The sequence below is a fragment of the Komagataella phaffii genome, chromosome 3 (genome assembly GCF_000027005.1).
Source record: "Komagataella phaffii GS115 chromosome 3, complete sequence".
Classification (NCBI taxonomy): Eukaryota; Fungi; Ascomycota; class Pichiomycetes; order Pichiales; family Pichiaceae; genus Komagataella; species Komagataella phaffii.
Window position 1 is genome coordinate 1,400,291 of NC_012965.1, and position 22,413 is coordinate 1,422,703.

A 22,413-nucleotide genomic window follows, 5' to 3' on the forward strand; every position below is an offset into this window, starting at 1 on the left:
CTGCTGTTGTTGCTGCTGTTGTTGCTGCTGCTGTTGTTGTTGTTGTTGTTGTTGTTGTTGTTGTTGTTGTAACTGTAGTTGCATCTGTATTTGTCTTTGTCTTTGTTGTTCCTGCTGTCTCTGTTGCTCCTGTTGTTGTCGCTGCTGTTGCTGCTGTTCTTGTTGTTGTTGTTGTTGTTGCTGTTGTTGTTGTTGCTGTTGTTGTTGTTGCTGTTGCTGTTGCTGTTGTTGTTGCTGTTGTCGCTGGAGCTGTTCCTGCTGTTGCTGCTTCAGCATTAACAACTTCTTCTGATAATAAACAGCTTCTGGATAGAGCATCTGAAGTTTCTGATACCACTCAAACAACTCAGGTAGTTCAGGAACAGGGGTGATAATTGTAGGAAAAAGAGGTTGCTTTATCTGTTCAGAAGTATTTCCACCGGCGTGTTTTTCGTTGATATAAGCCAAACACGAGAGATTTACATGGACCCTCTTGAGACAATTTTGATATAAGTTCTTAAGAGCTTCAAGCTTAGGGTTTTGGGGCTGTTGAAAATATTTGTTAAGTTGGACTTGAAGCTCCATCGTTTTGGCGATGAGAATCACGTTGATTGAAAGAAGAATGTTGACTCTCTTCTTATCCAGTTCTAGCAGCATTTGCGGAGTAAGCTGGCTATGAAACTTTGGAATGCTAGCCAGAATATTCATGACCATATCGTTTGGTTTCATCTGAGACGGAGGTGATTGATGCTGAGACGGCTGGTTTTGAGGCGAAAACCTTGAGTTTGATGGTTCATTATTGAAGTACTGGTTCATGGATATGTTTGGGTCGAAAAGTAAGGTTACTTTTTTGCTGGTTTAAGGTTATGGAGAAAGTTCCTACCTTGATAAAAATATGCGCGAAGGAAAGGAAAAAAAAAGTGTGGGCGGAGGTTGAGGTTAAGCTCCTCCCAGGGGAGCGACTGGGGGCACGGAGAGACTGGACTTCAGGATACAATTCGAATAATGATACAGTTTATATACGATGGCGTAAATAAAGCAAGAGGATATTTGTCTCTTGTATGTGAGCGATTTATACTCATGAATATGGATCAAAAAAATCCCGGAGAAAGGTTCCCTGAAAAACACGCATCCCCACAGTGGAACCTTTGCAAAAGTCTCCCTTTCGTCTAGCAGTTACAAAATCAAATTCTTTCTTCATCAACCTGCCTTTCAAGAGGGTAAATGCGACTAATGAATATGCCATACCAACTGAGAGGTCGATTCTCCAGTGGTGGTCAAGATATATAGTGGACCACCACAAGCATGTAACAAAGATCAACAACATGATTTTGGGAAGAACCCATCTGCTGTAATAACATACAAAATAGCATGACATGGTCGCCATAGCTGAATGAATAGATGGACATGCTCCGAAAACGATAGGAGACAAGTGGAATCCATCAGATGATAAATGAGAGCCCATGGCCATATCTGCACGAATGAGACCCGCTGCGTAACCTGGCATTTCGTAGTTAGCAGATGCATTTTCACCGTATAGTGTAATGAACCATGGAGGTGCATTGGGGAAACAGAGATGTGTAATTACTCCAGCTATGTTCTGCAAGCCGAGACAAAGAGAGTAATACTTCAGAGCTCCCGGGGTATGGAAGACATAAAGCCAAATGGCGGTGAATAATGGTACAAAGAAATGACCCAAAACGTAGAGAGCCCACGCAAACAAATCTTTTGGTTTCGTCAAAGGAGTCACCATCCAATGATCGAAGTTTAATATGATCCACGACATCGCAAAAATTGCACAAGGTATCCAATACCAACAGTTGAGAGGCATATATACGTTGACCTTTTTAGTCCCAACGAAGCTATCTACGGCCTCTGAATGTGATGATACTGAAGAATCGGAGTTATTGGCGTCTTCGCTTTCTCTTTTGGTCGATTCCTGAGTATCGTCAATGACGAAGACTTCCAGATCGAATGAATCGTCTGCGAGATCATACTTGACTGTGTCTGCCTGATTTCTGGTGTCTTCGGGTTTTAACCGATAAAAATAATCATAGACGAGCGATGCAATGCTGATGGACAACAATAGTGAAATCCATGCTGATACCGAGCTTATGCTGAAGATCATCTCATCTAAGTTTTTCATGAGCCTGACATGGATTGGAGGACGCCATTCATGGGGTATAATGCCGGCATTTTTGAATATCATCAACCATATGAACACTGGGGAGAAGTTGATGAAAAAGTTAACAGGTAGTGTGACTATGTTGCGCTCGTTCAAGCATGATAACACTACCTGGAGAAGGAATCTATATGGGACCAGGGCCAGCTGAGTGATCGTCGAAACTGGGGAGGCCATATGAGAACTTGAACACGAGCAATAAAAAGAAAAAGAAAACCTATATATCAAGCTTTAATGAATGGGTGGGGGCTCAGCTATCTTAAGGAATGTTTTTTACCGGAATGCCAACTGGAGAGAAAAATAAAATACTGCACTGATAGTACCTACTTCGCACAATAATCGGAAGGGTACGACTATTGCCAACTGCCGAGCAACCGGGAAATTGATTAGCAGCGACGAATTTTTTCTGTGGGAAATGCTTGCATGCAAAGTGACCGAGAGTAAGTTTATCCGAGGCGGCACTACCGGGCCATTCCTGGTTCAAAAGATAACGACCTACACTGTGGGAGGACAAAGTCCAGGACGCCGATGATTCTTGGTAGTCGAAAAAATTGAATGTGCTTAATAGCATTAGTGCGCATGCCCGGAGTCGAACCGGGGGCCCGACGATGGCAACGTCGAATTTTACCGCTAAACTACATGCGCTTGTTATAGTTATATGGTTAGCGTTTTATCCAAGTCATCAAGCGAGTTGAGCTAGATCTGAAATTACATGGTAGAAGTACTTTTTATTGTTTGGTGTTTAGTTCTATGTACTTGCTTTTTAGAACTGTTTTTTGAGTAGCGTTTAGTGAATCAGTGGGGTATGAAATTCACAATACTATGTTTCCCACCCAATCTTAATCGGTGACTGAGCTGGAATCTTTACTAGAGAGTGCTTGGTCATGCACACAGTTCAGTACCAGTCAAGGGCCATTGGTAGCATTAGCACGTCCCTGTACAACTTTTGAACCAAGAGACCCCTATAAAAGAATGCTCGCCTCCTTCTGTCTCCCCCGCTTGCAAAACGCACTGAGCAGCATTACCCTCCCCTACAAATATCTGCGAGTACTAATTATTAGTGTATTTCTCATCGGCGATCCTACTGCAAGGCGCCTGAGACATAACTTTCCAAGCGATCCTTTACAGCAAACGTTTTGGGTATGACTGAGGGTTACCGGAAAATCAACAATAATATCAAAGAGCTACTCTCCCAAGGTAAGTGAAAAGTTATTCTTCGTTCTGCTCCTGCTAACATGAAATTAGATCCCTTGAGTAGGTTAGATGAAACAAGTTCTATCCAATATTCAGAGTCACTGTGTCAGTATCTAATCAATTCAAAAGACAAAACCGAAAGTATCAACATAGTTGTTGTGTTGTTGAAGGTACTGGATATTTCCCCGTCTAGTGAGAAACTCACCTCCCTCTTCACCAAAGATCTACTCCATTATGTTTTGGAGATAACAACTCAACTCTCTTCTCCCGAATCTGTCAGATCGGTTGTGAAACTGCTCATATTTTTCGTCTCTGGTAACATATTTAAAGCTCATCCAGTGTATAGGACTTTGCTTGATGCATTGATTGAGAAGGAACAGTACACTTCTTCTTTAGCTAGCATGTTGCCAATCCATGATTCTAAGCTACCTGCTACCATTTTGGATTTTTACTATAAAATGTTGTACATTGCTACAGAATCAAGAATCCCTGAACTCGCAATGCTGTATCGCAACTTGAAAAGGGGCAATTTTTACACTGGGCTGTTGACTTTAAAGTATGAACAGGGCATGGATATGGATGCCGCATTTCGTTACCATGAGTTGATTCGGTGTAGTCATAAAGCAGAACTAATTCTGTTTGAAACAAAGATTCAACTGAAATATGACTGCCACAATTTTATTTTTACTCTTTTATTGCAATCGTTGAACACTTCTTTGAATGAGAATGGTACACCCGCCACAAAGGGTGAGTTTGTAAGAGCTGGGTTTACTGACAACCCTCAGAAATTTATACTGTCCAAGTTATCAGTGCTGTCTGCTCTTCAGTTCAACAACTTTCTTTTGAGTTTGAACGTTGCTTTTAAGAAGACATACTTTGAGCAATTGATGTTTTCTCAAGACGATCGCTGCTTCCCAATCATTGAAGTTGGCATCATGAGTAGTGACAAACTATACCAAATCCTAAATACCGACAAGTATCCTAGCTTGAAGCAACACACAATCAGCAGCGAACTATTATACACTAACTTGATGGGACTGGCCCTGAGAATTTGGAAAGATAGCCAGGCCGATACTTCTGATTTGCAAGTCATTTCAGTTTTGCTAGACTACGCTATGATTTATTTAGAACAACTTATTTCTCAAAACGAGAATTATACTGTTGCGATCCAAACGGTTCACGATTTGACCTACGAGGAGCTTAGAGTATTTCAGAGGAATCAGATCAAAAAGTCACATAAGAGAGTCTGGAAAGAAGAAACTCATTCCGTTTCCAAGATTATTCATAAAGAAGTTCTGGAATTTATCAAAGAGGAAAGGTTTCTGCAACTATCTCACGGTTCATGGGTCTATAGTGAAAATCCAATAGAAGCGGCAGCCAACAACAAAAAACCAAGATCTTACTTCATGATCCTATCTCCGAACATTCAATCAATAATCTACAAAGAATACACCGACCAACTGACCACTAAGCCTAACATAGATTCCAATGGTGCGGTCTTAGATCTATCCAAGATCTCCAGAATTGTTGCCATTCCTTTGCAACATGAGGAATCAGTCCCAGAGAACTCCAGGTTGATTTCTCTTGCATCTAGAACTTTTTATGAGCGAATTGATCTGATCAGTAAGCAGAATCAGATAATATTCACATTCTACACCAGTACTAAGGAGGCCTCATACACTTGGTCAGATGGCTTAAAATTTTTAACCAATTCGACTAAGGATCTTTCACCAGATACTCGCAAGCAAATAAGTGACTTACAATCACTACGAGAAAGCATTCAATTGCTGAAATTGGGAAAGAAAGAATCTCAACAATTAAGTTGTTCGGCCTCAGATTCAGCACCTTCGTATGATGCTTCTAGGTTTGATACCTTACTTACAGGATTCTATTACACTTAGTTTAAACTCTAATACACTTAGTTTATGTTTTTAGACCCTTCCAGAATAATCTTTTAGAATACCCTTCATATGAGTATTTGTGATCTTTCCTCGTCTAGGTTTTTTCTGTTTATTTTCCTGAGAATGCATGACTTTCCTTTTGATACTAGAAGGGTCCACACTGGTAGGTTTTAACCCATTATTAATGAGCTCTTCCTGTAAATTACCAGCATCAGGAAGTTTCACTTTACTCCACATTTCGATAAAGTCATCGTCGATCTGACCCAACTTGCCACCTTTATTAGCCCAGACCAGTCTTGGGACGTTTTCCTTCTTGGTACGTAGAACAATGATTTTTTGCTCCTCTTCAAGCTCAGCTATAGCCGCAAGACAACCGCTCCAGCCATCTTTCAGCTCCTTAACTAAGATACCTTTAAAAGTAGCCTGAATACGAAGATAATTCAGCAGATCTTCGGCAGATCGAATATTGTGCAGCGACATGTATTCCAAAGTATGTCTGTCGGGGTCATATCTTATTCTATCTATGTTTTTAAGTAACGGCAATAATGTCTTGGATATGTCCATGGACATATGTCTTTGTAGTTCATTGATAGATACCTCCTTATCCTGCTTCTTAATATATTCCACGGCCAAGTGCAACTGGGTAGATAGATGACTTCCAGAAATATTTGCCAGGCTCCTGGTGGATTCATGTTGAAGCTCCTCTTCTATTTCTGACCTTTGCTGCTCCTTCTTGATTGTCTGCTGGTGTTGTCTCAGAGGCGAAACTTTAGGTTCAGGATCCAGCTGAACTATTCTCTTCGGTGCAGGAATATTGGCCGTATTCCTGATGCGGTTCTTAAACGCATTAAGTTGAGCTGATAGTCGATCATCCATCTTGAGTGTGCAAAAGATAGGAGGGATCAGTCCAAAGAAGATAGGAGGATGTGTGAGATTTTAGGTCTGAGGTTCATAAAAATCCAGGTGAGAAATATTCGCTAGATAATCTAACTATGCTACAGAAGTGAGATTTCATCTTTTACTCTTCACCTTACCCAGCTTCTTCTTCATCTGGTTTTTGGAAGGTTGACGAGTCGAATTCTTTTTCTGATTGGAGGTTCGATCATCTCTCGTCTTCTTGTACATACTTTCACCACCAGCTTCTTTTTTAGCCTCCAATCGCTTACGTTTCTTGGAGTTGATCTGTTGCTCTGATTTTTGCTTTTCCTTTTTCTTATCAGCTTCAGACTGGAACCACGTACGTTTGGGCCTTGACATTATCTCTTCTCCGTGATGTAGAATGTTTTCTCCCTTTCTGACCTCCATTTCAGCACGCAAAAATTGCTTTTCCTCTTTCTCTTCAGAAAGAATATCTCCTATGGTTTCTGCTTTCTCCTCAATTAACTGATGAATCTTTTCAATACTGTCCCAATCAACATTTCTTCCTAACGCTCTATTCTTAGCGGTGGCAATACCCTTCATTGCTTCACGTACAATAGCACGGTCCTGGTTGGATTCAGAGACAAAAGTGATGGAGCGACCTTCTCTTCCTGCTCTGGCAGTTCTTCCAACTCTATGAAGGTAGATATCGTAAGTCTTGGGCATGTCATAGTTGATAACAACCTCAATCTTTGGAATATCCAAACCTCTGGAAGCCAAATCTGTACAAATTAAAATCGGTACTGTTAAGTTCTTAAAATCTGTGATACTCTTCAGACGTTGTTCTTGTGTCAGCGATCCATGTAATTCAGACACTTTCAATCCCAGCAAACCTAAAATAATACGCAGTTTATGGGCGTCCATCTTTCTAGCAATGAACACCACAATTCTATGTTGTTGGGAAGGGTTCACCTTTGTTAGAATGTCAAACAATAATGCTGGTTTCATTTCCAAATTCTTTCTTAGACGCACAAATTCTTGAACCAGACCGGATACCGCCTGTTTGGGCGGATCAATCATAATACGCACAGGTTTGTGTAATGACAACTGAATCAAATCTTTGATGCTGTTGTTCATGGTAGCAGAAAACAGCATTGTTTGTTTCTTTCCAGGAAGTAGTGTCAATATTTCTTTCAACTCCTCCTGGAAACCATCTTCCAACATTCTATCAGCCTCATCGATAACCAGAATTTCGACACTTTCAACGCTAAAACTTGGAGAATTTCTGATATGATCTATAAAACGACCAGGAGTAGCAATCACAATATCAGGTCTTTTTCTGAGTTCTTGTTCCTGCTTTCTAAGGTTCAAACCACCGACAGCAAGTCCGAACTCTATTCCATTGACAAATTGACTGATTTTTTTACCAACATCGTTAACTTGAATTGCCAACTCACGTGTGGGGGTCAATACAACAACTCTGGTAGCCGATATTTTTGATGGCTTGAACAGTAAACGCTCAATAATAGGGATCATGTATGCAGCAGTCTTACCGGAACCGGTCTGGGCTCCAGCAACAATGTCTTTACCTAACAGCCCTATCGGAATGGAAGCACTTTGAATTGGAGAAGGTTTGGTATATCCCAGAGTGGACAAACCTTTGAGAACCGGTCTAGACAATGAGAGAGATTGAAATGTCACATGAACAGATTTGTTGACTTCTTGATTCTTGGTTTGGTCGAAGTATCGATTAACTTCCTCAACAGTGTCTTCAGGTTCTTGTATATCTTCTGGCTCCACTTGCTCCGTAATTTCGGGTTCGGGTTCAGCAAGAGTTGGATCATCTTCAACCTCTTCCTCTACAACCACATCTTCCTCTTGATTTGCACCCATTCCAAATCCGTCCAAGGCTAGTTCTTCATCATCGATTCCCTCATCTTCATTCTCTATTGGTAAGTCTTCCTCTTCTTCGTCTATTAAATTCTCATCTACAGCTTCGGCCAAATCACTTTTTTCACCAGTAGAGGCGACAACACCTAAGCCACCCTTTCTCCTTATAATTCCATCCAAATCAACTAACGTCCTAACTTTTCCACTATCATGACCTGTAAAGTCCCAACCATTAAATTCTTCAACCACATCTTCATCCTCCACAGAGAAAATGAAGTCAGGGTTCAGAGAGGTTCCATCTTCATCCTTGATGGCTTCAGTCTTTTTCTTATTGGCCTTTGCTGCTATTGTCTTGGTCTTGGCTTTTTTATTTTCGGTTACTGTATCTTTAATCGTTTTCTCGTCGTCTTCGTCACCATCAATGTCCAAATCAGGAATGCCCTCTTCATCGTCAGAAATTGTCAAGACAAAGTCCGTAAAATTCTTTGTAGCCTTAGGCTTTCTAGCAGCCTTCTTGCTGACAGGGGTCTTGTTATTCTTCTTAGCCATGTCTCCTAAGAATTTTACCTGCTGAAGTTTTTTTATTGTTAATTTTTTTTTTCGTGCCAAAAGAGATGAGCTCGCGCCTGGCTATCTAATCTTTTCGAGTTTCAAGTCATAGCTACAAGCAACGATGACATGTCCATAGTAAGGCGTTTAGATAAAGCAGTATCACTCGCTCTCAAGTCCAATCTTCAGCTTAATCTGATAGGCGATGTCATCAAAGGATTAGTGGAGAATAGTCTGGATGCTGGATCAACCGAAATAAGAATATCAGTTCAATTAGATAACATCATTTGCATAGAATGTGAGGATAATGGCCATGGTATCCCACCAAGCGAACTAGAGAAGATTGGAAGTGAATACTGGTCTTCAAAAGGAGTGCTGAAGCTTGAAGATTTAGAGGATTTGAAAACTTATGGGTTTAGGGGTGAGACATTACACAGCCTTTCCCAGATATCCAAGGCGCTTCGAATTAGCTCTAAAGTGTTAAGCAGTGACCGAAGTTTCACCACTGTCTACAATAATGGGACTCATGTTGTAAGCCTGACGGAATGTGATGATTACGGTATTGGATCACCTCAAGGGACGGTGGTAAAGATTACTGGATTGTTCTATAATCTCCCTGTTAGACGTACTTATATTTCGAACACCAGCCAAAAGTCAATTTCTCAACAGATAAAGTTGGCGCTTTTCCCATTGTGTGCAACAAATCCTGATCTCTCGATAAAAATCAACCTTATTGAGCCTGACGTCTCTTGTGAAAAGAGCATCCTTTCAGTTAGCAAAGCTGTATCCCCAGATGACAGACTGAGCACTTCATTTGACCTGATATTCGGAAATATGGGATCTAGCATGGTACCTTTGCAAAGTTCACATATGGATTATAAAGCCGATTCCATTTTTGGCCTGAATCCGACATTTAATATTTCACATCGGTTTATTTTTCTCAACAAGAGGCTGGTGATGGACGAAAGGCTTTACAATCTTATAACTAGAGAACTAGCCCAACTTTACAAGAGCCAAAATGTTCACCGCCCTAGTTTTGCGTTCGTTGTTAGTTTCACAGGTCCCCAGCATCCCTCTGAACTAACACAAGGACCCCAGAAAACTATTAATACAGTGCATGAAATCCAGACATTGACTTATCTTACAAAATGCCTAATCGATAAAGTTGCAGTTAATTATATTGGATCACTGCAACACAATAAAAGAATGATTGACTCCTTCAAAGAGGCACCTGAAAAAAATAAAACACGAAAGATTCAACCTTTGAAGGACAACATTTCACCATTCTTCTGTTCAAACTTAAAGCTGAGTAAAGATGACCTGAGTTCCGTAAAATTGGTTGGCTTAATGGATCAAAAGTTCATTGTGGTCACTTTAGTCACAAAACACCAAGGGACCGTACTGCTTGCGTTAGACCAACATGCTTGCGACGAAAGAGTCAAGGCAGAGAAACTCTTCCAGAATTATATTAATAATCTCTCAAACTGTTCAGTTGCGATTGAAAACATTACTTGGGATTTACCTGAAATGGTTATGAATTTATTTTCTACGTTTGAATTCTCTCTATCTACCTGGGGGATCAGATTCATTAGTCTGAACTCTAGAATAATTCTCACTCACCTGCCCTCAGTGCTTACGGAGGGAAAGCTGTCACATGAATCACTAAAATCAGGAATACTGCAATACCTGAGCGATTTGGAAGCTGGGAAAAAATGCCCAAAGCCTCCTGGTGAAAAATGGTTTGAGACATTACCATTTATTCCTGATATGATTATTAATGTTGTGAATTCTCTAGCTTGCCGTTCTGCTGTGAAATTCGGCACGTCTTTGGATACAGCTCAATGCAGAACAATCATCCAAAACCTTAAATCTTGTGAATTGCCCTTTCAATGTGCACATGGCAGGCCATCGATGGTTCCTTTAACTATGCTATAGGTAAACTAATAAAAACTCGTTTCACCGCCAAAACTAGTATTCAAATCGTACAGATACTTGTTACTGGAAACCAATTTAGGAATCCCCTGAGATACATTCTTGTTGAGGCTGGAAGGAGCTTTTTGTAGTCCTAAGCTTGAGATATTAGCCAAAGTACTGTTTTTAGTGGTGTCTATACTCATGGATGCAAAACTCTGGTTAATTGTTCCAAAACTTGTGTTTTCTGGCTGCTCTTGCTGCTGTTGTAAAGTTGGCAATACTTTTGGAAGGTTGCTCACTGGATAATCTGTTCCTTCCCTGAGATCTGTCTCATTCAATGGTTCCAGCCCCAAAAGCTGCCTTTGTCTGGGAGTTAGATTAAGATCTAAGCATTGATCTCTTGGCTTGAATAGTTCAAATAATGAGGTTACCACATTGAAAAAAAATAGTGATTGCAGTAAGATCCACAGATAATGGCCGAAATACGTGATATACTCATACCACTCATAAAATTTATCTGAGAAGTCGAGGTTAAAAGTTATTATGACTGTAATACTCAGTAGTAGCTTTAAGATTGCCCACAGCATTGCATTAGTTAACAGTTTTTTAACTTGAGAGTCCTTATTGACCATTCTCGAGATTGCCTTTTCCACTTGTGGGTTCAACCAGTCTCCGGTAGGCATCAGTTTCTGGTCCAAAGCCTTGTTGTTGAATGCATTAGGTGGCAGTTTCTTTGCTGGAGCCCCCTTTGGTTTGAAAAATGAAAGTGTTCTATCTTTCCTCTTGGACTCGGAAGCCAGTTCGTCGAAGTCGTTTTTAGAGCCCAAGGTCGACTTTGATGGTTTGGAGGGCCTTTTGTTAAAGAGAGATTTTTTGAAGAGTTGATCGATAGAATCATTTTGAAACCTTGTTGGGTTCAGTTTAGAAGCGTTTGGTGTTATGGATTTGTTGACAGAGGGATGTGTAGGTGGAACCATCATGTTCCTGGGTGTTTTATGAAATTTGAATGGAGATGACATCAAAGGCTTGATGGGAGTTCTAGTTAACTTTGTTACGGTATCATCAATCCTTAGCGAGCTGGGATCTATTTGATCAAAACTGCCATTTTCCGTGACGTTATCCTTGAATGGAGTAGTCACTTTGAAAGGAGATGGAGCACTCCTCGTTGAGATCGGAAACCGGCTTTTGCTCTTTGTGGACCTCAAGAAAGGGTCTTCATGAGTGTCTCTTGAAGTAGAGAATGCCAACTCCTTCAAAGGAGAGGGATTCCTAGGAGGTGTGGCAAACGTGTGGTTCATTAGAATGTTTTTTCTGATGAGAGTGAAATTGTACTAGATTAAAAGATGATAATTGCGCGAAGGAAAAGAATATTACTGGTAAGAAAGAAAGCTCCTGCCAAGTTGCTCGACACCCTTCAAGGGATGCCTTAAGCCTTTTGAATGAAACTTGATCTATACTGTATGAATTGCAATCTAATTACAAATAATGATTTGGAAATAGATATTTGATCTTTTCAGCAACTTTGGGAGCGCGAGCATGAGGAGCCGTAGAAACTGCAAACTTCATAGATCCGATGAGGTCATTTCCAACCGTACCATCAATCAAAGGCTGTTCTAATGCTTCAATCAAGGTAGTAGCAACAAAGCGAGCGTTTTCTCCGTTGGCGGTCAAATGGCCAACGACTGTCTCTACAGTGACAGGCTCGCTGTCATCACGCCAAGCGTCATAATCGGTAGACATACAGATCATTTGGTAAGCTATTTCAGCTTCTCTTGCAAGCTTGGACTCTGGTAGACAAGACATATTGATCACAGATCCTCCCCATGAACGGTACAGCTTGGACTCTGCTCTAGTAGAAAATGCTGGTCCTTCCATACAGATAAGGGTTAAGTCATTCTTCTCAGTTTCACTTGTGTGGAAAAACGACGAATCTCCTTCTAGCTTATGAGTGCTAACAACTTTGTTGACGAATTTGTTAAGCGTTAGGTCAAATGGATCTCCAAAACCAGCATGGGCGACAAAGCCCGACTCAAAGAAAGAAGATGGGCGAATTCCCTTGGTACGGTCGATAACTTGGGTAGGAACAACAAAATCTCTGGGTTTGATGTGCTCTTGAAGAGAGCCCACGGCAGAGAAAGCCACAATAGCCTTGACACCGAGATGCTTTAAGGCTGCAATATTAGCTCTGTTTGGAACATCAGTAGGTGTCAAAGAATGGTGTTCTCCATGTCTTGCAAGGAATGCGATAGGGAACCCACTAGCAGTCTTTGAGATGGTGATGGCTGAAGAAGGAGCACCCCATGGAGTAGTTATGTGCAGTTTTGCGACCGGGTGGAGACAGTCAAGTTTGTACAGTCCGGTACCTCCAATAATGGCGAGAAGGACCGGCTCATTGAATTCTTGTGCTAGATCAGACATCCTTGGCCTTCTTCGCTTTAGTATGGAAGCAGTTCTGTTGATGGTGAATCAAACGTCGGTGAGAAAATAATTCGAGGGATCCTTATTAATGTCAACGGTCAACTCTTGGAATAGGCACGTTTTTTGTAACCATCAATTAACCATCAAGTATATAAAGCCACTATTTCTTACAAGAATGGTTCTATCGCCATTGATCTAGAATTATCTGATACGAGCGGTTCTGTGATTCTGGCTGCCGCGTATCGTTTCTTTAGTGTCTGCACTCGCGTTCTTCTAATCCTTTCTGTAGCAGGCACCAAGTCCTCTGGTGATCCATTGAGCGATGGTGTCCTGGTGGGTGAAATTCTTGGCGTTGGAGATATGCGGCGGACTCTCCCTGGAGTGGTGAATGAAGGCTGATGTCCACGACGTGTGGGTGTTGTAGGACTTCCAGGTGCTAGTTGAGGAACATCAAAGACATCAAGCCGTTGAATACCTCTTGCAAGCGTATCGAGATGCTTTCTGCGATTTGCTAAGGGTGACATTGTTCCTTCCAAGCTCGTACTCATTTCTGCATCCTCTTGGTTGACATTGTTCGATAGTTTTTCAGGTGAACTCCTTCGACTCTTCTTGGCCTTAAGCACTTTGTACGAGTCTTGCCACACCAACCATAACGTTGCCAACCGGTTATGGTTCCATCGCTTTTCGAATTGTATAGCTTTTTGAAATTCTCCATTCCACTTGAGTCCTTTCATTCTCCAGTCTCGAAGTAACTCTTGAGATACCCTGGTGAAATTCTCATCTATTTTCTCCCTGCACATTAGTTCCATCCTATCTATCTCGCTCAACGAGTTGATCCAGATATCAAGCCCCAACGTTTTCAGTTTCTTTTCTCTTAAAGTAATGGCCTTTGTCAGCAGTTCAGCTTTTTCATTGCTTTTGTTAATCCAAATATTCAGATAACATTTATATAGTTTTTGATTCACAAGCGAGTCATGCATGCCGTCCAGCATTTTTGATTTGGATATGATGTGTTTACTAAGGGCAATCCAAAACTGAAAGATCTGTCTTTCTAAAGTCTGTGTTTCCCTAAAATGAACCTTTCTATGAAACCGTATTGCAGCTTCTCTATTCGTTACTACTCTATCTCTTTTCAAAATCCAGTGGAAAAGCAGTTTTCTCGTTGTTACGGCTTCATAGTGGAATCTTGAAAAATCTGCACGTTCTTGATTGATAATCAATTGCGCTTTCCATCTTGAGAATATTCCTTTCATAGTCAACCTATCCTGCTTATGAATAATAGATCGGCCTTTTGCTTCTAAATGAATTACCTTGAAAGTTCTTCCAACTAGTTTCCGACCGGATTCAAATTCAAACTTCTTAGCTACCATAGACAATTTCCACTGGCTAAATGCCCGAGCTACTACCTTGCCACGGTGGAAACCGTTTGCCTTCCTTATGTCATTGCAGGCCTCCGCCCATTTGTTGAATGTATATTTCCGAAGATTAAGTTCCTGCATTAACCCAATTTTCTCTGCAAGTGAATGTAGATGAGTTATGCGTTTCCAACGACTAAAGAAGCGTGAATAAACAAAGAGCTTTCCCTTTTCGTTTAGTTTTTGAGAATTCACGTGTATTATTTGTGTAACCCAGGGATAGAAGAACTTACTGATCAAAGTTCTTGATTGTAATTTATCGCTAAGTAGTTGCAAGCTTCTGACTTTAATGCTCTTTCCAGTCCACGAGGCCAAACATTCTCTCAATAGCCTCTTGTTTTTAGCATTTGAGAGTTGAGAGGTCATTAGGGAGCTGTTTAGTAGCCAAATGTCAAATATTGGGCCTGTTGTGTGTAAATTTAATTTGGGGATGAGGGAATCCATGCTGGAAACGTTGGCCTTTTTAAGTACCCATTTCTGAAAATACTTCCTTTTAAATAGAAGATGACTAGATGCATTCAAGGCTTGATGAACTGCATATCTATTAGACCAGACCCTAAAATAAAGGAATCTAGTCAAGGAATGATGAACTTCAATTGCCTTTTTGCTTTGATTCCGTCGCTCTCTAAAAGCGTTCGACCATTTTTTCAGGTACGCCTTTTGAGTGTAGTTTCTCCAAATGACCATCAGTTCATCGTCAATTTGTTTGTTCTCGTGTACAGTAAACCAGTGGGTCAAAGTCTTGTGCAATAATTTCCTTCTTGATTTGACATTGAAGATCGCAAGAGCAAAGTCTTCCGTAGGTTGTTCAAACAACTCAATACAGAGTATCTTCAGGTTATCAATCTGTCTGAGTCGACAATACTTTTCCACTTTTTGGAAGATTTTATCACGATAGATATCCTGAGGACCAGCCTCATTTACTATTATCTCAGCATACTCTCTGAATATGTCATGAAAAAATCTCAAGTTCAAATACTTTGCAGTTAGAAACTCATCAGTGAAATAAACCGAGACAACATCTTTCAGTAGGCCAAATGTTTCTACGAGACCAAAATGCTCAGTGAGTTCTTGAACTTTTTCATTGTTCTTAGAGTCGGTAAATGTGGGGAAAATTGGGTTAGTAGCAAAAAAAGTGCTCACAGTATCAGAGGCGGGTGCTAAATCGTTCACTAGTAGAACAGCCTGTTCATTGAAGTATTCCAACATTTTCAAATCAATAATTCCAATTACATGCTTCATATCGAGAAACGTTTGAACTAGAGCTGTTGATAGTTCGAAGAGCTGCCCTTCGGATAGATCACTTTGAGCAATAATGCTAGTCAAAAAGTTCGTATAAAGGTAATGAAAATCATCATCGTTAACATGTAGGTTCAATGGTCGTAGCACTTCGTTTGTTTCTCCGTTATCTACCATGACAGCTATCTGTTGATGATATTTGTATTCATACAGTAGAAACCTGTGAGTCAATTTGATCAGCCTTGGAGTGAGGGAAACGGTAGAATAATTAGCATAAGTATCAATAAGCAGGTTTACCTTGGATTTGATATCATCCTGCACCGGCTCATTGGAGTTTGAGGTGCCCATACTCCCCACCGATTTCAGCTCTTGCTGGAGAGAATCCATTTGTTGAGAGAATGGATCACCACTCAAAAAAAGATGTGGGTCATTGGCTTCTTTAATAACATTTGATATGCTAGGACGCAGGACATTATCATCATTTCTTACGATATGGAAACCGGATTCACCGTATATGCTACTAGATATCGACAGTATTTCAGCTTGAATATGTTCACCAATCAACTCTTGTAGCCGGAAAATTCTTTGAAAACTTCGGACTATATGACTCAAATGGGTAACCGACACATCACGGTCAACACACAACTGAAACAGAAGGTTTACCAACTGCTCGATATCATACTTGAGACTCATTCCATATTAAAATAGAGGAGCTGTCTTGCGTGCATCAACTGTTAGGCGCTTCAAACTAACATACTGAGCTCGCGCGTTCAGAAACACGTCGATAAATATCACTCTCATTACATAAGCAAATTGGATGGTCAGATCTCATGTACCCTTTCAAGAGAAGGGCTACAGCACACCGGTAGGGTACGAAGTGGCCAAAGGTCAACTAAATTTGAACTGATTCGACAAAGCACCACGAAACTCTCGTTTTCTTTCCATCAATTCCCTTTCTTACCTTCCTCCAATCTATGGTAGTGCCCTAACCAATACGCTCCCATCAAATACGTGGAAGTTAGATTTCATCTATCATTCATACTCGGACAGACAATGAAATTCATCTCAATTCTGTTCCTTTTGATAGGCAGTGTATTTGGTGAAATCATCAACACCTGGGAAAATATTGATTATGCCAAAGTTGTCGATTTGTCGAAATCATTCGTCAAGGAAAGGCATATAATCAAGGCTATAAACACAGGAAGTGAGCCCGCTTCAACATACTACTTTGCCATTCCAAAGAACGTTTCTGAGTCCATTGCCTTTTCTTTTGCTTCCACCATTGATGCGTCAAAGAACGAGGTACCTATGGATTCACATATCGATGAAATTGAAGGTGGAGTTTATTCGGTGATCCAGCTTCCATTTCCCATTGCCCCTAAATCGAAAGTGAGCTTTGCTGTGTCATTGGTTATTACGAATCAACTGGAGCCATTTCCTAGAAAGCAGGCGCTTGGTGATATTCAAAATCTAGTGCTAACAACCAACAAGGCGCCCTATTCCGCTTATCCAACAAAAAGCTACAAGATTAGATTCCAAGGACCTTCTTCAGCCAAAGAGGTGAAGACAATCGGTGCAACTGACCCATTCGGCTGGGAGTTGAAATCGCTTGAGGGCGGATTCTCGTACGATGTTACAGAGGAATCTTTTGCTCCATATACTGAAAGCCCCGTCTCTTTGGTCTACGAAAGAAACTTGCCCTTGCCTTACGTGAAGGACCTTCGCAGAGATTTGTGGCTTTCTCCAAGATTAAACACTTTGCAAGTGGAAGAGCATTACGATTACTCCAACAAAGCTGCAGAGTTAATTTCTGGATTTTCACGAGCTGACTGGATGAATAAAAGAATGTCTACGAAATCAAGCCCAGCCATCACTGCTATCCACTTCCCACTATACAAAGGTGTCGAAATAAAGGACATTTATTTCACAGATCTGGTTGGAAACGTGTCAACTTCATTGGTTATGGAAAACAACTTAATCGTCAAACCACGTTTCCCAATTTTTGGTAATTGGAACTACAACTTCACCGTTGGCTGGACCCACAAGCTTAGTGATTTCCTACGAGAAGATGCTGAGGATAAGGATGAATATCTACTCGAAGTTCCTCTAATTGGAGGTTCTACTGACGTTGTTTATGAAAAAGTCGAGCTGTCGTTTTACTTGCCTGAAGGAGCTGAATTTATTTCCGTGCAGTCCCCTCTCGCAAATACCGATTATTCGATTTCAGAAGTCTATTCTTATCTAGACATTTTTGGATCCCACACCAAGGTGACATTACAGTTTGAGAATTTGGTCGTTGATCTTAGAAACGTTAAGGTTGGACTCAAATACAGATACACTCTTGCCGCCTATTTGAGGAAACCAATTTACATTGGATTGAGTATTTTGGTTGCTTTGCTGAGCTATCTGGGGATCACCAAGATTGATCTCTCCCTGTCCAAATAAACCCATCTAGATCGCTTTACGTAATACATATACATCAACACATATATTTCTCGAATCAAAATTTCGACTCGTCTAAGAGCCAGTTTAGTAGAATAACATTTCTGGTGAATAGAATAACTATGTCGCTACCTGGTCTGGATCAGGAAGCTAGCGTAAGTATACTTCTTGCGATCCGCCTTTTCGTTCTTTTTTTGACTATTTATACTAATTTTTCATCAAGTCAGTAGCTGTTGTTCAGGAACAATCGAACACAATTACTCTAAAACCTAACTCGGAATGGAGATACGAAGTTTCCAACGATGAAACAATCAAGGTCAAACTGATCGACGGATTTGCTGAAATATTTGGTACTGAAATTTCCCAGAATATTGAGTATACGTTTCGTGGACCTTTGAAATCATGTATTTTCACGTATAGAGGCTGTAAGTTACAATTCTCCGGAGATCCATCATCTGAATACGTTAGTGAAGAAACCACAATGCCAATCTATTTCAATCTGCATACATTGTTAGAGGAACAGAGGAAATACGTGACTGCGCAAAACCTGAGCAGAAAACCTAATGATAGACTCAAAGGTCCAAGGGTGCTCATTATTGGAAGCAAAGACTGTGGAAGAACTAGCCTGGCAAGGATCTTAGTATCTTATGCTCAGAAAATGGATAGACAGCCTTTATTGGTTTCTCTGAACCCACAAGAGAGTGCGTTTACACCTCCAGGCGTTTTAACGGGCACCCCTATTAGTGAAATGTTGAATGTTGAGAATATCAACCTGGGCGAAACAATCACAACAGGTGCCAGCTTCTACCACCAAAAACAGCCGATCGTTAAGTATTATGGATCGGAATCCTTGGAAAAGAATGAGCCCCTTTACAAATATGAAGTCTCTCGATTGGGTGTCAGCTGTCTTAGTAGGTTAGAGGAAGATCCAATAGTTGGAAATAGTGGACTTGTGGTGGATACACCGCCATTAAGCATCAAAAACCTCAACATTATAGAAAACATTATCAGCGATTTCGAAATCAATGTTCTTGTCGTCATTGGTAACGAAAGATTGTCTATCGATCTAAAGAAAAAGTTGACCAAGCTTAATAATCCACCTTCAGATCCTTCCAAAAAATTGAACTTGGTAAAGGTGGCAAAGTCTGGTGGTTGTGTTGAAAAGGATGATTCATTCATCCGCAGCAGACAACAGAGAGTGATTAAAGAATATTTTTACGGATTTGACAAGATTGTGTTATCTCCGTACACGATTACTGTCGCCTATAATGAAGTGATTCTATTCCAATCTACTAATACGAACGAGTTTGACCAGTCGTTAATCCCTTCAGCAGACTCGTTCATTCCCGATTCCAGTAATGCTGACCGTAAGGGTCGTTCTACGATGAATTTCTTCTCGAGATTTGAACCTTCTGAGAGTTCTCTACAACATTGTATACTAACAATGGTAAATCCTTCTCAGCTGGATTTACAAAAATATTTGTACACCAAGGACGATAGTGGATTAATGGAAGATGTAGCTAATAGCTCCGTTCTGGGATTTGCCTACGTAATCGGTGCCGATGACTCCAAGGAGAGGTTGAGAATACTAATTCCTCAGCCTTCAAAACAGCTTCCATCCAAAGTACTGATCTTGACAGACTACAGGTACAATGAATAGACAGGTATATACACATTAAAACAAGCAAAATAGACTTGCATCTTATTTCGGAGGCAGGTCCGTTAATTCTGTGGAAATGCCCAGTTCAGGGTCCCTTTCTCCTGACGTAGCCCCAGGCTCGATTAAACCTTCAAAAAAGGTGTCCCTCAACTCTTGCCAACGGGTAGACCAAGTGCCCAGACTTACTAAAATTGTTGAGCTTAAGAGTTGCAAGAACCACCATAAGACAGAAGCGGGAATTCTTCCGGAATAGAGCCAACACACCAAAAAGTTGATCAGATGTATTGTTATGGCAAAGTCCCACGCCAGTTTACTTCTTCCCACGATCCACATCATGAAAACAACACAAAGGAGTGAATCGAATAGCCAGAGAAAAAATAGCGTCCAGCCCAGCGTGTTTCCAGACGTGACCAGTTCCCATGAAAAGATCCATTGTAAAGAGAATTGAAATCCTGCCAACGAAGCGGTGAAGTAGAACAATATAAAAGCAATCACGTAATAAACCAATTGTAGTATTACTATCTGTGAGAAGATTCTGGACGGCGAAAACTTCCCCTCAGATAGAGATTCATACTTGAATCCCTTGAGGACTTCTAACATTGGATTTGTAATGGGGTTGATGCTGGATGGAGATAAGGAAGCTTCTGGGGAGATTTAAAGGGTATCACGAATTCGCTAACTACTAGGGAATAAGTCGTCACTAAGAGATCAAATTAAGGTAAGAGTGCCAAATAGGAGTATAGTTACGGAATATCTATGTATGGAAACCTACTCAGCTGATACCTTACTTGACTCACTGATGTCTGGATATATGTCGTAGCGACGCTGTGTTGTAACAGGTATACCAGCTCTGGCTGACTCCAGTAAGCTTGGATCAAGATCAGCATACACAATCTCTTCTCCTTCACCAGCTTCGGCAATTATATTTCCACTGGGGTCAACTACCAATGAATGTCCATAAGCATGGTAAGAAAAATCCAAATCTCTGGCAGGGGAACACAGAATAACGAAGACCTGGTTATCAACAGCTCTCGAACGTGCTAACAATTCCCAGTGGAGAGGACCAGTGACAGTATTGAAAGCACCTGGATAAATCATGATTCCAGCATTGTGTTTTCTGGCTGCCAGAATTGCTAATTCAGGGAACCTCACGTCGTAGCAGATCCCTATACCCACCTTTCCGAATTCCCCAGAGTCGAACACAGTAGCCTTATTCCCCGCAGACAGGGAGACGGATTCCTTGAAAGTGATACCTCCTGGAATATCAATGTCAAACAGATGTACTTTGCGATGTTTGGCAATAATCTCACCTTTTCTGTCAAATGTTAATGAAGTATTGTAGATCTTGTCATCTTCACCCTTCTCTGGGAATGAACCACCTACGATGAAAATTCCGTGATCAGCTGCTTGTTTACTCAGAAACTTGGTAGTCTCTCCATTGGGAATCTGTTCAGCATAATTGGCAAATTCCTTAACACTGTAGGGGGAATTAAAACACTCTGGAAGAACCACTAAATCTACATTGGAACGAGTGGATATGGCCTTTTGAATTTGATTGGCTACAGCTCTCAAGTTTTGCTCCTTATTGGCAGTTGTCTTCAATTGGATCAAAGCCACCGAAAGCTTCTTCTTGAGAGGATTTATAATGGACATGGGCCGTGAGATGTGGTAGTTGGCAATGTAAGGAGGAAGAGACGAGCTAACTGAGGAGAAGGGGCGATAAGCCGTTCCCGATTTCGAGACGCTGTACTATTACCTATTTACTACAGAACTAGGCAAATATAGGGATCTTGTCCCAGTCCCATGGATCGTTGAATCTCAAGCCGAGGTCAAGCGACGAAATGGTTTCTAAATCTTCCTTCGTAAGATCAAAGGAATTGATATGCAGGTTACTGCTCAAACGCTCTGGTTTACTGGACTTGGGAATGATAGCCAGACCTCTTTGAGTTGCCCATCTCAACAACACTTCACCAGCAGATCTGTTATGAGCTTGGGCGATCTTCTTGATGACATCGTGCTCAAACAAAGATACAGCCGTCAAGGCCTTGTTGACCTTCAGTTCCAAAAACGACTGGGGTCCAAATGACGAGTAAGCCACAACAACAATGTCTTCAGATTGAGCGTACTCAATCAGTTTCTGTTGCACTAGATAAGGATGATGTTCAATCTGCAATGCGACAGGCTTGATACGAGCACCTCTTAAAAGATCCTGCAACAAGGCACCATTGAAATTCGAAACACCCAGGGATTTGATCCTGCCAGCATCCACCAACCTCTCTAGCGCACGGTAAGTGTCGAGCAGTGGCACATCTTCATAATGGAAATTGTTCCCATCACCACAGTAAAATGCAGGAGGATACTTCTCCTCTAATGGTACGAACTTGAAAGCAATTGGGAAATGGATGTAGAATAGATCCAGATAATCTAAACCCAAATCGGAAAGAGTTCTGTCAAGAGCTTTTCCGACGTTGTCAGGGTGATGGTAGTTGTTCCACAATTTGGATACGATGAAAAGATCTTCTCTTTTGACCAGTCCTTCATCAATTGCCCTTCGGACACCCTGTCCTACTTCCTTTTCATTACCATAATCTTCCGCACCATCAAAAAGACGGTAGCCTTGCTTAATGGCATTGTATACAGTCTCAGCTGTCAACTCGTTGGGAATCTTCCAGACACCCAGTCCTACTTGGGGAAGTTTGAGACCATTGTTCAATTTTAATAGAGTAGCCATGCCGATAAGTTAATTGTTGGGAGAATAATCTGAATTCGGGA

General features: G+C 41.0%; 12 protein-coding genes across 12 annotated transcripts in view; 4 read left to right on the top strand and 8 right to left on the bottom strand.

Annotated features, from left to right (window-relative positions):
* The window catches only part of PAS_chr3_0734 (Hypothetical protein), a gene marked incomplete at both ends in the record, with an annotated part of 1,623 nt that extends 828 nt beyond the window's left edge, over positions 1-795 (bottom strand). The window contains one exon of the mRNA XM_002492917.1: positions 1-795. This exon is cut by the window's left edge and continues 828 nt beyond it. Coding sequence (XP_002492962.1) covers positions 1-795 — 795 coding nt within the window.
* Positions 796-1,057: 262 nt separating this feature from the next.
* PAS_chr3_0735 (Inositolphosphotransferase 1, involved in synthesis of mannose-(inositol-P)2-ceramide (M(IP)2C)) lies at positions 1,058-2,338 on the bottom strand (the record flags this gene model as incomplete). Its single annotated transcript, XM_002492918.1, has 1 exon — positions 1,058-2,338. The coding sequence occupies one exon, from the start codon at positions 2,336-2,338 to the stop codon at positions 1,058-1,060; it is 1,281 nt and encodes a 426-aa protein (XP_002492963.1).
* An 82-nt stretch (positions 2,339-2,420) lies between these two features.
* PAS_chr3_1214 (uncharacterized protein) lies at positions 2,421-2,732 on the bottom strand (the record flags this gene model as incomplete). The annotated part of the gene is made up of 1 exon (XM_002492919.1): positions 2,421-2,732. One exon carries the CDS (start codon positions 2,730-2,732, stop codon positions 2,421-2,423), a length of 312 nt encoding a protein of 103 aa, XP_002492964.1.
* Positions 2,733-3,396: 664 nt separating this feature from the next.
* Positions 3,397-5,256, top strand: PAS_chr3_0736 (uncharacterized protein; the record flags this gene model as incomplete). The annotated part of the gene is made up of 1 exon (XM_002492920.1): positions 3,397-5,256. The coding sequence occupies one exon, from the start codon at positions 3,397-3,399 to the stop codon at positions 5,254-5,256; it is 1,860 nt and encodes a 619-aa protein (XP_002492965.1).
* A 30-nt stretch (positions 5,257-5,286) lies between these two features.
* PAS_chr3_0737 (TFIIE small subunit, involved in RNA polymerase II transcription initiation) lies at positions 5,287-6,132 on the bottom strand (the record flags this gene model as incomplete). The annotated part of the gene is made up of 1 exon (XM_002492921.1): positions 5,287-6,132. One exon carries the CDS (start codon positions 6,130-6,132, stop codon positions 5,287-5,289), a length of 846 nt encoding a protein of 281 aa, XP_002492966.1.
* A 135-nt stretch (positions 6,133-6,267) lies between these two features.
* Positions 6,268-8,553, bottom strand: PAS_chr3_0738 (Nucleolar DEAD-box protein required for ribosome assembly and function; the record flags this gene model as incomplete). The annotated part of the gene is made up of 1 exon (XM_002492922.1): positions 6,268-8,553. One exon carries the CDS (start codon positions 8,551-8,553, stop codon positions 6,268-6,270), a length of 2,286 nt encoding a protein of 761 aa, XP_002492967.1.
* A 129-nt stretch (positions 8,554-8,682) lies between these two features.
* Positions 8,683-10,488, top strand: PAS_chr3_0739 (Protein involved in DNA mismatch repair and crossing-over during meiotic recombination; the record flags this gene model as incomplete). Its single annotated transcript, XM_002492923.1, has 1 exon — positions 8,683-10,488. One exon carries the CDS (start codon positions 8,683-8,685, stop codon positions 10,486-10,488), a length of 1,806 nt encoding a protein of 601 aa, XP_002492968.1.
* Positions 10,489-16,592: 6,104 nt separating this feature from the next.
* On the top strand, positions 16,593-17,984 carry PAS_chr3_0741 (Alpha subunit of the oligosaccharyltransferase complex of the ER lumen; the record flags this gene model as incomplete). The annotated part of the gene is made up of 1 exon (XM_002492924.1): positions 16,593-17,984. One exon carries the CDS (start codon positions 16,593-16,595, stop codon positions 17,982-17,984), a length of 1,392 nt encoding a protein of 463 aa, XP_002492969.1.
* A 119-nt stretch (positions 17,985-18,103) lies between these two features.
* Positions 18,104-19,641, top strand: PAS_chr3_0742 (Subunit of cleavage factor I (CFI); the record flags this gene model as incomplete). Its single annotated transcript, XM_002492925.1, has 2 exons — positions 18,104-18,136; positions 18,223-19,641. 2 exons carry the CDS (start codon positions 18,104-18,106, stop codon positions 19,639-19,641), a joined length of 1,452 nt encoding a protein of 483 aa, XP_002492970.1.
* A 42-nt stretch (positions 19,642-19,683) lies between these two features.
* Positions 19,684-20,241, bottom strand: PAS_chr3_1215 (uncharacterized protein; the record flags this gene model as incomplete). Its single annotated transcript, XM_002492926.1, has 1 exon — positions 19,684-20,241. One exon carries the CDS (start codon positions 20,239-20,241, stop codon positions 19,684-19,686), a length of 558 nt encoding a protein of 185 aa, XP_002492971.1.
* A 168-nt stretch (positions 20,242-20,409) lies between these two features.
* PAS_chr3_0743 (uncharacterized protein) lies at positions 20,410-21,294 on the bottom strand (the record flags this gene model as incomplete). Its single annotated transcript, XM_002492927.1, has 1 exon — positions 20,410-21,294. The coding sequence occupies one exon, from the start codon at positions 21,292-21,294 to the stop codon at positions 20,410-20,412; it is 885 nt and encodes a 294-aa protein (XP_002492972.1).
* Positions 21,295-21,412: 118 nt separating this feature from the next.
* On the bottom strand, positions 21,413-22,372 carry PAS_chr3_0744 (Aldose reductase involved in methylglyoxal, d-xylose and arabinose metabolism; the record flags this gene model as incomplete). Its single annotated transcript, XM_002492928.1, has 1 exon — positions 21,413-22,372. One exon carries the CDS (start codon positions 22,370-22,372, stop codon positions 21,413-21,415), a length of 960 nt encoding a protein of 319 aa, XP_002492973.1.
* Between the last annotated feature and the right edge of the window lie 41 nt (positions 22,373-22,413).